Source organism: Corvus moneduloides, chromosome 20 (genome assembly GCF_009650955.1).
Source record: "Corvus moneduloides isolate bCorMon1 chromosome 20, bCorMon1.pri, whole genome shotgun sequence".
Classification (NCBI taxonomy): domain Eukaryota; kingdom Metazoa; phylum Chordata; class Aves; order Passeriformes; family Corvidae; genus Corvus; species Corvus moneduloides.
Genome location: NC_045495.1, coordinates 8,056,952 through 8,070,612, shown reverse-complemented (window position 1 = coordinate 8,070,612; position 13,661 = coordinate 8,056,952). Strand labels below are relative to the sequence as shown.

The 13,661-nt window shown below is 48.3% G+C and overlaps 1 protein-coding gene across 8 annotated transcripts in view; it reads right to left on the bottom strand.

Moving 5' to 3' along the window:
* The window catches only part of GTF2IRD1 (GTF2I repeat domain containing 1), a 69,922-nt gene that overhangs the window by 35,738 nt on the left and 20,523 nt on the right, over positions 1 to 13,661 (bottom strand). For 7 of the 8 annotated variants that reach the window (XM_032129809.1, XM_032129813.1, XM_032129811.1 and 4 more), the window contains exons 3-9: positions 11,612 to 11,753; positions 8,598 to 8,744; positions 5,342 to 5,525; positions 3,534 to 3,844; positions 2,996 to 3,085; positions 2,073 to 2,156; positions 482 to 665 (exon numbers count right to left, since the gene is read on the bottom strand). In XM_032129809.1, the coding sequence (XP_031985700.1) occupies positions 482 to 665; positions 2,073 to 2,156; positions 2,996 to 3,085; positions 3,534 to 3,844; positions 5,342 to 5,525; positions 8,598 to 8,744; positions 11,612 to 11,753 (1,142 nt within the window). The remainder of the gene's footprint in view (positions 1 to 481; positions 666 to 2,072; positions 2,157 to 2,995; positions 3,086 to 3,533; positions 3,845 to 5,341; positions 5,526 to 8,597; positions 8,745 to 11,611; positions 11,754 to 13,661) is intronic. The other variant, XM_032129810.1, reaches the window with a different exon arrangement.

Below are 13,661 nucleotides of genomic sequence, written 5' to 3'. Positions count from 1 at the left end.
AAAGGCAGACACCTGGACACAGTGCCTGGCCTGTAGGTGATACACTCCTATCACCAGATACAGAGGATGTGCACAAGTTATCAGTGAAAAACAAGGTGGACAGGAATCTCTGTGAGAATATGGATGTTCCTCCCCCCACCCAGGGGCATTGCTCCCATCCACCAAATGCCATTTAAGGTGCTGTAACCACCTGAAATGTTTGGGGTGGCATCAGCAAAATTTGGTACCCATGATCACTTAAAAGAGGGTGGCAGAGCTTGGGGGTGATCATGGTACAGCCAGCTCTGCCACATCCTTGCAAAAAGAGAGAGAGATGAAAACCAGAGGTTTGCAGGGAGAAGGAGTTTTCAACTCTCTTTTATGAAAGAGGGTGCAATGAATTTTTTGTGTCAAAGCAAACCCTATGAGCATGGAGGGAGCACAGCTCAAATCCCTGACACCCTTGAGCCACACACTCCCCTTTGCTTTCCTCACCACCCACCTTTTGATGACAAAATGGATGTTGTGCCTCTCCTCCAGTATCCGTTTGAGTTTGGGGACACCATAGGTGCAAGGTCTTTTGAAAGGTATTTTGTCTGGGATGCCGATGATCTCCACTGCCTCAGGGTCGCAGGCAATCTTCCGGTATGGGACAGGGACCATGTGGTCTAACCCCAAGGCTTCAGCTGAAAGATGAACACATGGTTTTCATTTACACAAGTAAATTACAGACATTAAAACAAAGGTGTAAAGGCTTGAATTCAAGCAGAGCAAATGCTTTCTGCCCTCTTCTCCACTTGTCCCAGAAACCGAGTCCCAGGAGCAGCTCTCCCGTGGGAAATGGGACAAAAAGGAGAGAAAGCAGCAGTAAACACAGCTAACAGTGTCTTCCAAAACTCCCAAACATGCCCAGTGATGCTCAAACTAGGGGTGAGCTGGCTCAAATATCATCCCCAAACTCCTTGTGACCCACCACAGCAGGTTTGTGAGCTCTATGATTCATAAGCTGCATAGCACGTGGAATCATAAAATTGTTAATGTTGGAAAAACCCTCTAAGATTGATTCCAACCGAGCAGCACCATGTTCACCAAACCATGTCTCCAAGTGCCACATCCATATGTTTTTTTGAACATTTCAAGGGATGGTGACTCCACCATTACCCTGGGCAGCCTGTACCAGTGCCTGACCATTGTTTCAGTGAAGAAATTTTCCCCAATGTCCAATCTAAACCTTCCCTGGAGCAGCTTGAAGCAATTTCCTCTAATTCTATCACTTGTCACCTGGGAGAAGAAACTGACCCCCCCTCCCCACCCCCCCCACCTGGCTACAACCTCCTTCAGCTAATTAGGAGCAAGAAGGTCCCCTCTGAGCCTCCTTTTCTCCAGGCTGAGCCCCCACAGCTTCCTCAGCTGCCCCTCATCAGACTCATGCTCCAGACTCTTCTTAAGCTCTGTTACCCTTTGGACACATTCCAGCACCACATATATAAACCATAAGTTAAAGGGCTTGTCTCAAGCCCATATGCAACTCACAGGTGACACAGCACACATCTACAGCCCATCTGTAACTCATGAATTACACAGCCTGATAAGGATGGCACAGTTGAAAAGCCCACCAGCCCCAAGTGATTTCCCAAGCTCCCACGTGCCCAGATGCCCAAGAGCTACACCAAAAGCGCTGCCCATGGCAAAGGGAACACCAACAACATCCACAAGCCGTGCAAATGGAGAAAAAAGCAGCTGCAACAACAACCACCTTCTTTTTACCTGCCACATTAATGTAAAAGGGCCACCTGCCACCACTCCTGGTGCCCAAGTGCTATGATCCAGCATGCTACATTCCCAGACAGGGCTGTTTTACAGCCCAGGTATAAATTCCTTGACAATGGTGTGGGGATCCAAACAGAAATATTGACATAACCTTCAGGAGACACCCTGAAACTGGGAGATGCTGAGCTAAATGTGTTAGGAAGAGCAGGGAGCTCTAGCATATGGCTTCTGCTGCTGTGTTAGGGAACAAAAATGATTGCTATATAATGATATGCAATCCACAAGCACTGCAGATGCATAATGGGATATTAACTCCTACTCACCATATCTGCTGTTAAACAGAATTTGCACGCACTCCCTAAGGGTGTTGATGTCTTCAGTTTCTTTTATAAAACTGTCCCACTTATCTATCAAAACAAAATACAAGAAATAAGAAACTACCATATGGTTCGTACTCAGCAGATGCACTTTTCTCCTGCAAAGCAGGAACAAGACTTTCAAAATTATTTCCCTCTTCCTCAGTGAATTTTGCCGGGCTGGCAGATAAGGTCTGGGCTTCTCCAACCCCAGACCCAAGCACTCTCCTTGGCATGTGCAAAGCAGATTTCTAAGAAATGACCCCATAAAATTTCTCAGCCCTGGAATGAAAAGACCCTCTTGGACAGAGCCAACTCCACCTGGAATGAACCCTTGAAAGGTACAGCCATTTCACAAGTGGAGCTTTTCCATCTTCTCCTCTTTCCCAACCTTCCCACCCATATTTTTTCTCCTCTTTAAGGCAGGCTCGGGTTTTTAGGCTGCATTTCCCTTGGGTGCGGTGAAGGTGGGGAAATGGCAGTCTCCTCCCCACTGCTGATCCTCCCAAGCACTGCTGCAGAATCCCACTGGGACTAGTGGATTTCAGTCATTTTGAAATAATGCCAAGTTTTCAGCAGGTATGTACTGTTTGCAGCTGGGGCAAACAGCCTCGTCCAAAGCCGTGCCTTGGTTCCCTGTGCAGGAAGCAGAGATGGGAATTCCCAGCCAGCTGGCAGTGCTCAAGGACCACTAGAAGCATCTTGGAATGGCAGGGATGGACCAGAGCAGAGATGAAGGTCTTGGCTCCAATGCAAGATGCATCGCCTCCAGCACTGCCAGGTCCCTGCAGAGCGTGGAGAGGGCTGGGAGACTGCTGGGGAGAGACGTGGTGAGGGGGACCTTTCCCTAAGGCTGCCAGCTGCCTTTAATGCTGGAGCAGGACACAGACCTGTCTTGTCATGGACAATGGAGAAGAGGATGCGCTTGGATGAGTGCACATTCTGGATGAGGGGACCTCCGGAGACTGATGATTTCTGTCCTGGACAAGAGGGGAGACAAGGAGAAAGGGCTGATGAGAGCCTGACCAGTGCTCCAGGCACCACAACAAGACCCTGGGTGCTGTCCACTGCCAATGATGCTGACCCAACCCTTCTGTCTCTCCTCCATGCACCTTGGCCAGTGACACCCGGTGCAGTGCTGGCCAGACCGACCCCTGCCATCCCCACTCCAACTGCCCTTCTGGCCTGGTGGTGCAGCACCTGTCATTGTGGGGCAAAAATAGAGGTGCACCCTGTCAGCACCTTGCAGGCACCCAGAGAAGGGCTGGGACAGTGCAGCATGACAAGAGCTCTGCTCACTGCCATACAGGCCAAGCTCTACACTGGTTTTAATCCAAGGAATGCCAAAACCCCCAGCCTGTCCTCTAGCAGGGCCAGGGGTGGGCTGTGCATCAGGCCCTCATCTGAGAGCAAACTCCAGGCTATTACCACAGCAGTCGCTGTACTCCTGTGAGGAAGGCACCTTCAGCTCTCCCGCCGGCCGGGCCAGCAGCGCTTCGCCCACTGCAGGTGGCCCAGGCAGCCCCGAGGACACCTCCTGCTTGAGGTCGATGGCGACAGGGGTGGGCAGCGAGACGCCGTAGAGGAAGTTGGTGACAGCCATGGTGGAGGGGGTGTCCTGGGTGGTGGATTTGGCCACAGGGCCGTTGGCACCAGAGTCTCGGCTGCCCTTGGAGGCGAGGGAGGAACAAGTTAACTCGATGTTGGGGTTGGGCTCTCGGCTGGGCTCATCTGCTGGCCTGAGGGGAAGGAAGGGAGAAGAGGAGGGAAAAACAGGTTCCTTTGGGCCCATGGCACTGCTAAGCTGCAACAAGCAAGGATGTGGAGGGGGAGGAAGAGCCATGCCTGGGAGGGTGGGACATGCTGCACCACCAGCTGCCAGGCTCCTTGCTGAGGAGGGCAATGAAGACGATTAGAGGGTTAGAGCACCTCTCCTATTTCGAAAGGCTGAGAGAGTTGAAATTGTTCAGCCTGGAGAAGAGAAGGCTCTGGGGAGAACTTACTCTGGCCTTCCATTACCCAAAGGTACTGGAGAGCTGGAAAGGGACTTTTGACAAAGGCAGGGAGTTACAGGACAATGGGGAATGGCGTCGAACTGGAAGAGGGTTGATTTGGATTGGATATTAGGAAGAACTTCTTCCCTGTGAGGGTGGTGAGGCCCTGACACAGGCTGCCCAGGGAAGCTGTGGCTGTCCCATCCCTGGAAGTGTTCAAGGCTGCGCTGGATGGGGCTTGGAGCAACCTGGTCTAGTGGAAGGTGTCCCTGCCCATGGCAGGGGTTTGGAATGAGATGGTCTTTAAGGTCCCTTCCAACCCAAACCATTCTATGGTTCTATTCTATGATCCAGAAGTTACATCCATCGCTCAAACTCCTGAGCATCTTCAGGCACCTGAATGGTTCTTGTCTTCTTTAAGTGGAGATGATTAGTCTTACAGCAGTTCAAAGCATTTTTATTAGCTAGGACAAAGCTGCCCAGCTCCATGCCCAGCGCATTTAAGGGGTAAAACCTTTTATGACCACAATCACTTGGCTCCATTGCCTGTGCCAGCCCCCAACACCCATGGCACATTCAAAGGGGAGCTCAGTTAGCCCAGGGATGAGTTTCAGACTGAAGAAACCAACATGCTTCACATGAGATAGGGAGCCACAAGCTCACAGACAGCTCAAATTCTGCGTGTCCTACTTTTAGCTGTCTTAGCCTGATTTTCCAGAAGCATCAAGCCTTTAGAGGAGGTATTTGGTCATGCTGAGGGGAAACGCACCTAAAGCTACTGAACCCCTTGCTTAAGTGTGGCCAAAAGGGGGAGTTTGCTCTGCTGCAGTCCCCCACTTTCCTCCTTGTCTGGCATTAAAGAACCCATTTCAGCCTGGGAAGACACTTGCAGCATTTACCCTGGAAATCCCTCTGGAGACAGAAAAGCACTTAGCTTACTGCAGTGGAAATTTTGGCAGAGACACACAAAAGGATGCAGTTAATGTGCATGTTTACACACACTTTTTATAGAAATGAGTCTGAAATGGACTCAAGCCCCCCAACACAAACAAATCTCTGTGCAAGGCTGGGTTTGGCATGGCTGGACCCAGGTTTGTGGGTCTCGAGGAGAAGTTGGGACATGGGAGGGACCCTCCTGCCTGTGCCACACAAAATCATCATCTGCCAGTGTTGTAAGATACAACATCTACACCATCCCAAGGGCGTGCTGCTCTCCTGTTCCTTGGATGTCCCCAAGATTACCTTTTTAGCCTGAAGCGGATGTTGTGGCTGTGCTCTAGAATGGCCATCAGGGATTTCACATCATATTCCAGGGGTTTCTTAAAGCTGATCCCCTCAGGCAAGCCGGTAACTGCCAGCAAACCTGGCTCTTTCAGGAACCTCTCATACGGCAAAGGGACCACGCTGCTCTTCCCCAAGGCTTCACCTGGGGAGGGGACAAAGTTACACACTGACAAATACCCTGTGCCCCCAACCATGGCTGAGCTGGGCTGGAGGAGCAAATGCAAAAGCAAGAAATACCAACAGAACCATTAGGAGAAAAAAAAACATTCTTACCTTTGCACTTAGCATGCAAGGCACTCCAATTCCTTTCTAAAAGCACTAATTAATAAAAAGCTCATAAAAGCCAATAAGCAGATGTCTCATCATTCAGGTTGCACAGTAAAATCCTCAGTTGGGGTAACTTGGCACAAGCCCACCCCTGGGAGTGCCCAGCCATATGCCAGTGAGGTACATGGCCATCAGCAAGGTGGGAGGGAGCCAAGGGCTGACAAACAAGGCAGAAGAGCTCACGATGATTTTTATCTCATGTTTACTGAGATATTCTGGGAACCTTATTTCTAGTCAATTTTCTTATTTTACCTCCTGGAAGAACGGAAAGCAGTTTGATTGCTGTTGCTGTCAAGCAGCCTTGATTCACTTTGATAGACAAGGAAAAAAACCAAAACCAATAATCTCCCTCCATCCCACTATTCACAAACAGCTTGAACATCGATACATTTGACTGCACAATCACCTCCAGCAGCCCAGAACTCTCACCTGCTCCCCTCAACACTGGCCACATAGCCCCACCATGTTCCTCTGGCTCCATTTTACTTCTGACACCAAAATCTCCCCAAGGAGTCAGGTACAAACTGCTTTCCCTTCCCTGGCAGCAGCAGACAAGCAGCAAGCATTGCAATTACATAGGGATTTTCTAAACCAGATAAAGAGCCTGTGTGCCAAAACCAGGGCTGCCCTACTATGCTCTGCAGGCAAAACACCATCAGAAAAACAGCCTGCTCTGAAGGATTTCAAGGAATGGCCAAAACCCTCAAGCTACTCTCTGGGGAAAAATTACTTTGGAAACTAACCCAAGCCACTGTGATCAATAAACATGGTGCTGAAAGCATGAAGCACAAGAAACAGCCATGCAGGAATGCAACCTGTCTGGCAAAGCAATGTCCAGATGCAGAACATCTGGTGGCATGATACAGTGTCTGCACCTTCATCTCTAGGCTGAGGGGCAGACAGAGAAGATTATGGGACCTTTAAGTTGTTGTGGGACTTTATACTGTGGATTTTCTTTTAAACCTTCTCTTTGTTCTCTCTTCTTAAAAAAAACCCAAAAAAACCACAAGACCAAAAGATCTTACAGAAACACTGTAAATCTTGTGACGCTGCCAGCAAGTCCTTATTAAAAGTGATTTCTTTAACATGTCCTTTGAAGGAATGCGTTATAACTAATGATGTGTGACTTGCACAAGCCATTTAGGCTTCTTATAGGGAGAATTTATAATATTTTAATTAAGCCAATAACCAAAGTTTTAAAATAAGCCTTTGAACCATGGCACCATGAGTTTACTTTCTGCAAGCTGACAGTTTCCCTGCCCCAATGCGCTGGCTCTAGCAGCTCTCCACCTCCCTTCATCACCTCTCTCCATGATTGGGAGAAGCTCCCAATGTCCACAGTGGCTCCTTATCAACCCAATGCTCAAGAACTTCCCAAACATATTTTTATGGGGACCGTGTTATTATCAAGGTGACCTTCAGAAGTCTTGTGCTGCTGTGCAGAGACTCATGGTTTGGCTAAAGACATAATAATCATCATTAATGACTATTTAATAGAAGCCACTGGTAATCAGTCATCCTGTTAGTGCAGAGATTACCTGGCTCTGGAGGGAATCTTTTTGACTGAGCATTTTTAAAGATTTTTTGTTCCCAATCCTTATTGATGAAAGGATAAAAAAAAAAAAATCCCTAAGAATCCTAATTGTTAAACTCTCACAGTCCTCTCCATGTTAGAAACAGAATCACCCTGGGGCATCTACTATCTGCTGTGGTATTTCTCCCCACTCAAGCAGGAGAGGCTCTTCCCAGTGGGAATGAAGGGACTGGAGCAAGCAGCTTCATCAGGTTTCGCCACAGAGCGGCTCAAGGATGGAAACAGCTGAAGCAGCAGCAAAGGCAGAATTACACCTAGTGTCAAAGCCAAAACTACTGTCACAGGGATGCCCAACCTTCTTCTGCTATGGCAATGCTGGCCATGCTGGGTTGAGGACGTGGCCAATGTGTTCCCACGCACCTCCATACACCTTGGAACAGTGAAGAGCATTGCTAATCATCACAATGGATGGGCTGCCTGGCTCCTAAACCCCATGCAGATGCATCCTGATCAAGCTTTTCTAATGCAATTATATATTTATTGTATGTCAGATTTTAATAATTCACATATTCCCAAGGGGACAGCAAAGTTTGGCACTGTCCCAGCAGCAGGACAATGAGACCTGCAGCTTGGAGAGGGAATTCACCAGCACAGAAACACCCTCTTCCAATCTGTTCCCTTGGTTCTTCTGCATCCCTTTCTTGGGCCCAGCCTTTGGAAGGCAGCAATAGACTCTGATTGCCCCTATTAATGGGAATATTGCCTCCAAGTGCTTTAAGTGCCTTCAGCAAATTTCAGGGACTGTCTGTCCCAGGGGAGAAGGGATGCCATCTCCTTTTTCTGTCTGTGAAGACTGTGGAAGATGCTAGCAATAGCCAGAGCAGCAACTCCTGCACGTGAGCCCAGCAAAGTTGGTGGTAGCTCCTGTTATCCCCCTTCTGTTGTGTGGGAATGCCCATTCCCAAATCACATACACGAACAGAGGCAAAACCTGCACTTTGCACTCAGGGAGACCTGCATAGCCCCAGCAGGGCTCTACCAGGCCCTGAATCTCAGATGGTGATGGAGAGCTGCAGCCAGGAAAGCCAAACACCGAGTTCATTCATCCAGCATAGGGATTTTTTTGGCTCAGTTTGGGGTGCTGGAAAACTAAGAAGCAGTGGCCAAACCCCATCTCAATGCAGCACTAACTCCATGCAGGAGCACATTCCACCATGCTGCCCCTGCCAGGCACCTGCTCCCATGCCAAGGAGCTGGGCTGGCAATGAAAGCTGCATCTGGCAGCAGTGCCAGGCAGCTCAGCAAGCCCCAGGGACATGCCATATCCCCAAAGGAAAGCATGAAGGCTCTTACTATAAAGCACATCAAACACTTCCTCTACCATCTTCCTGAGGAGGTACACATCTGATCCCTGGTCCGGGGAGACCCTGAGCACCCTTTGCCCACACTCCTTTGCCTTCTTCTGCACCTCTGTATCCTGCTCCTTCCTCTGCTGGATTCCTGCGGGGGAGAGGAGAAAACAGGAGTCACTGTGGTGAGAAGGGGTGAAGCCTCTGTCTGAGCAGGCAAGTGCCCCAGGCCTCCCACCCACATCAGGCCCCAGCTTGGATGAGATCACACTGGGTTGCTCCCAGCAGCCCCCAACATGCAGTGGTGCCAGCAGTGGGGTCACTCATCCTGTGCCTGCCCCCTTTTCCCTGGCTTTTCCCCCTCAGCCAGACTGAAGCAGTTATGACTAATTGGGCAGTCCATTTCTAGTCTCTGGTTTCAATCTGCTTAGCCTTCAATCTCTCAGGAAAAGAAAATCCGCCTTCCTCGGAGGCTTTTTTACCCTTCAGTATCACGCAGCTCAGTAATACCAGCTATTTCCTGCTAATTTCCCCCATTAAACCTCAAATAAAGCATATCTTCAGCATTGACTTCTTTGTATCTCTAAATGCACAGAAAATTAAACACTACAAATGCATTATTGCTGTCTTATTCAGAGTGATTCGCAAGGGATTTTCGGTGGCAAAGGACTAATTCCTTCATCATCCTCGACAGACTCCTACTGGCAATTGGCCCTGGATGCTGCCTGTGTGCTCAAGAAGGAGCTTATAGATCCTTCTGTGGAAAAAGTCCATGGCTGGGACATCACAGGGAAGGGGTCAAGAGCAACATGGGATACACACAGAACTAGACATAAGAAAGTAAACAGTCACCATGCCACCCCTGTAAAGCTCCACATGCCTCCCACAGCATGGCAAAACAGGTCCTGGAAAACTTTTTTAGGGTGTTTTACCAAGGTTCCGAAATGCATCTGCATCCTCTAAGTACTGCCTCTCCCTCCTCCACTGACATTAATTCTGATCACTGTCAATTCCCCCCATGCGTCAAGAAAGGCTGAAGCAGAGGTTCAGATGAAGGAGGGTGTTCCAGCGAGGTCTGCATCCCAGAGACAAGAGGCTTCTTACACCTCCAAGTGATGTCTGCTTTAGATTAACTCACATCTTTCTAAGAGGGCAGCAAGAAATCAGAGGCACTTCCAGGGATACTTTCCACTGTGTGCCAGTTCTAAGAGCTTCGTGGAGTGGAGTTGAGCCTGGGCATGTATAATTCCAGACAGAGTTATCACATTTCACCCTGTCTGCAGCATCAGCCACTTTATTCAAACCCCATGCTCAAGATTTCTGTTTTCAGCCAGACATGACTATTTTTTTTTTGACAGAGGTATAAATGAAACCAAAGAGAGGGAGAATCAGGATCTAGTGCCAGGTGCTTTGCCCCAGCACAGTGGTAGGTCATGAACGAGGATATATCACAGAATAAAAGAACAGTTTGGGTAGAAAGAGACCTTAAAGACCATCTCATTCCACCCCCATGCCATGGGCAGGGACACCTTCCACTATCCCAGGTTGCTCCAAGTCCTGTTCAACCTGGCCTTGAACACTTCCAGGGATGGGGCAGCCACAGCTTCTCTGGGCAACCTACCCTAGTAGCTCACAATGCTCAAAAGAAGAATTCCCTCCTAACATCTAATCTAAATCTCTCCCTTTTTAGTTTAAAACCATTCTCCCTTGTTCTACCATTATCTGCCTGGGCAAAAAGTCACTCTCCCTCTTTTTTATAAGCCCCCTTTAGGTACTGGAAGGGGCTCTCAGGATTCTCCAGACCCTCCTCTTCTCCAGACCGAGCAACCTCTCTCAGCCTGAGGAAACACAAGGGAGTTCCTTCCCCTCGGCCATCCCGCTGCCATCCACATCTTGTGGGTGGTGGGAAGGGAAGGCAGAGTTGCCCATGAAAGTAGGAAACATCTCCCAAATGCCTCCTGTCCTGCAGAACGACGTGGAAGATAACTAATGGTGTCTCTTGTGAGAGGATGGAACAGTGGAGCTGGCCAGCAGCTGCCCAGGGCAGCAGGACAAGGGGCTGGGCAGAGCCATGGCAGAGAGCTGCTTCTGTAGAACCATGCAGTGAGCAACCCAAGCAGACAGTGACCTGGGCAGCTTCATAGCACTGGTGGTGTCACCAGAGCAAACCCTTCCTGAACAACCTCTCCAACACAGTTTCTGCCAACACCACACTGACATCCCACTGTGAGCAGCATGTAGAACAGATCTGGGTCTGGTGTCCTCAGCACCACCAAAACCAGATCCCATTCCAGCTTCTGCACTGAGTGAGGAAAGCAGCAGCTAGCGTGCTGGGAATGATGCTGTCCAAGAAACATGGTCCCCATGCACAGAATGGCTCCCACTCTCCCTTCAGCTCTCAGACTGTTTTTTGGAAACTGGCAGAGGCACAGAGCTGGGACAGAAGGCTTGCAACACACAGGTAACCCTCAGATACTGGGTGAATCTGATCTGAGACCAGGGGAACACAGCTCCTGCTCAAGGTATCTTATCATCACTGTTCCTCCCTCAAAAATATAAGCAACTCCACAACCAACATTTCCAGCTACCAAACCCATTCCTGTTTTTCCAAAACCAGGAAAAAAGCCTTGGACCAAGAAAGCCCTTCTGCTCCTGGGGGGATCACTAGGACAAACTATTGCTGCTAAGTCCTCGAAAAATACTCCAGTGCTCTGGCAGCACTGCCAGAGGCTAAAAGTGCCCGGGCAGCAGAGCAGCCATCGAGCCCTGAGCCACCTCAGGGATGCTTTAGAAGAGAAGAGCCAGGGCACACAGTGCCCTCCCTGGCAGGGGAGAGGCTCTGGCCACAGCTTCCTCCCACTTTCTCCATCACTTCAAACACCACTCAGCCCCATGGACCGACAGACAGCACTGTGGTGCCCCCAAACCACGACCCCTCCGTGGCACAGTGGGAGTCACAGCTGGCACAACTGGAGCACCAACCTGGGCATGGAAGATGGTGCTGGTGTGGATACTCACTGCAAAACTTCTGGAAGTCAGCCTGCAGCTCCTTGCGGGCGCTGAGGAAGACCCGTCCCTTTTCAGTGCCCACCACGAAGGCGCTCTCCTCATGGATGGCGATGCAGGCCACCTCTGCGTTCAGCTTGGAGAGTGCCAAGCACTGTTGGAGGCATCAGGTCAGCACAGCACAGGATGGGGGAGCATCCCTGCTTCCCACCCCTTGCCATTTCCCAGTGGGATTTTTTTCTTCCCATCAAAAGATTCTTCCATCAAAAGCAGTGTGCTGGTTTCTGTCAGAATTTCATGAGTTTATGACATCCCTTAACAATTTTGGTGACTTTACAGCTCTACAAAAATATCCAGCTGGAAAACAAGAACTACTTACCCATCATTTTATTTCACTTTTTCCTATCCTAAAAAGAAACATTTTATTGCATTTCTTTAAAAGAAAACATTCCTGTAAAAAAAATCTAACGAGAAAACCACACCACAACTGATAACAATTTGTGTTTTCCCATCAGCTCTAATGGAATAAGAAACACAAGAATCTTATTTCAGCTGCAGAACACTATCATGGTCAAAGTCCAGATTAGCTGAAGAATTCTTCTTGTACAGTTATGCAAAACAATAGCGATGGAAAAAACTTCCTCCATTAATCCATTTTATGTAATATGCCCTTCTTGCTCTACATAATACACATGTATATGCATTTTTATTAGTATTTTTAATATTATAATAGTTACTCAGTGCCAGCAGCCTGAGTCATATTCCTATAGCTACAGCATTGATGCTAGGAAGATGCTATCCCCAGGTCATGATTTAAATGGGTAAAAAAGGGGGGATTTTCCCAGTATCAGCCCTGGTTAGACACATCAACAACCCCATGGAGGAACCTCCAAGGAGGGAGCAGGAGAGCAGAAGGGGTTACACGGACCAACCGCCCTGAGCTACTTTCAGCTCCCTGCACACACGTACAATGAGCTTCACTTGTGTGGGCTTAAACCAGCTTCTATACTAGGTCATTTTACCTCCTGTTCACCTTCTTCAAGGAGGCACTGAATCAAATCCCATAAACCCGGTATTTTTAAGAAACCTCCTTTCAAAACCCAGTCACAAAGACAAGTATTTTGCTCAAAAAGTCCAACACTCAAAATATAAACACAAAAACTAAGGTACGTGAATTTTGGAGGCAGAACAAACCCAAACACTAAGCCTGCTTGGTGACATGCATATGGCCATGTAGTTTATTTACCAGGCACACAGGCAGCTAGGTTTCAGTGAGCACAGAGCCTGCCATTGGTGAAGCACTGGGATAAAGGCTGAATTTCAGAAGCAGCCTGGTCCCTGGCCCTAGTATAAGCACCTAACAGGGACTGCAAAATAATGTATATTCGTTAAGAAGTCAAACTATGGTAACATAATTTCCTGTACACAATGGCATGTATATAAATCATCAACGCTGCTTGGGGTGGGTAGGCTCCAGGGAACCTGCTCCTTAGTGGGGTGGTAATGTCAAAGAGAAGGAAATTGGTATTAATGAAAAAACCTCTACCTGCATAGAGAGGAAAATACATCCTAGATAAATGCATTACATATGACTTGCCTTTAAAAAGAGAGAGCTATATAGCACATCTCATTGCATTAGGCATTTGTTACCACACATCCGCTTTCCCTTCTTGATCACATTCACAGTTAAAAATAAGATTAGCTCTGGTCCACGAGACTTAATCCAAACAGTTATCTTGTTTATGTAAGCAGGGTTGACTTACGCAAGGTTTCCACTGGGAATTCTAAGTCAAAAGATATGAAAGTTATTTTCTTTGTTCTCAGAGATAAAAAGCCATTGTTCTGCTGTTGTGTAAATGCTCACTGTAACACTGGTAAAACAGCAAGAAAAAAAAGCCAACCACCCTATAGCCAGTTGATAGCAACATAAATATTAATGGAAAAACAATACACATCAGATCAATACACATGAGATTAACTTGTGCTGACTTTATGATCCTTATAGCTGTCAGGGTAGGAAAGGGTTTTTTATTTCCCAGCTCAAGCAGCTCCCTGGGCTTTC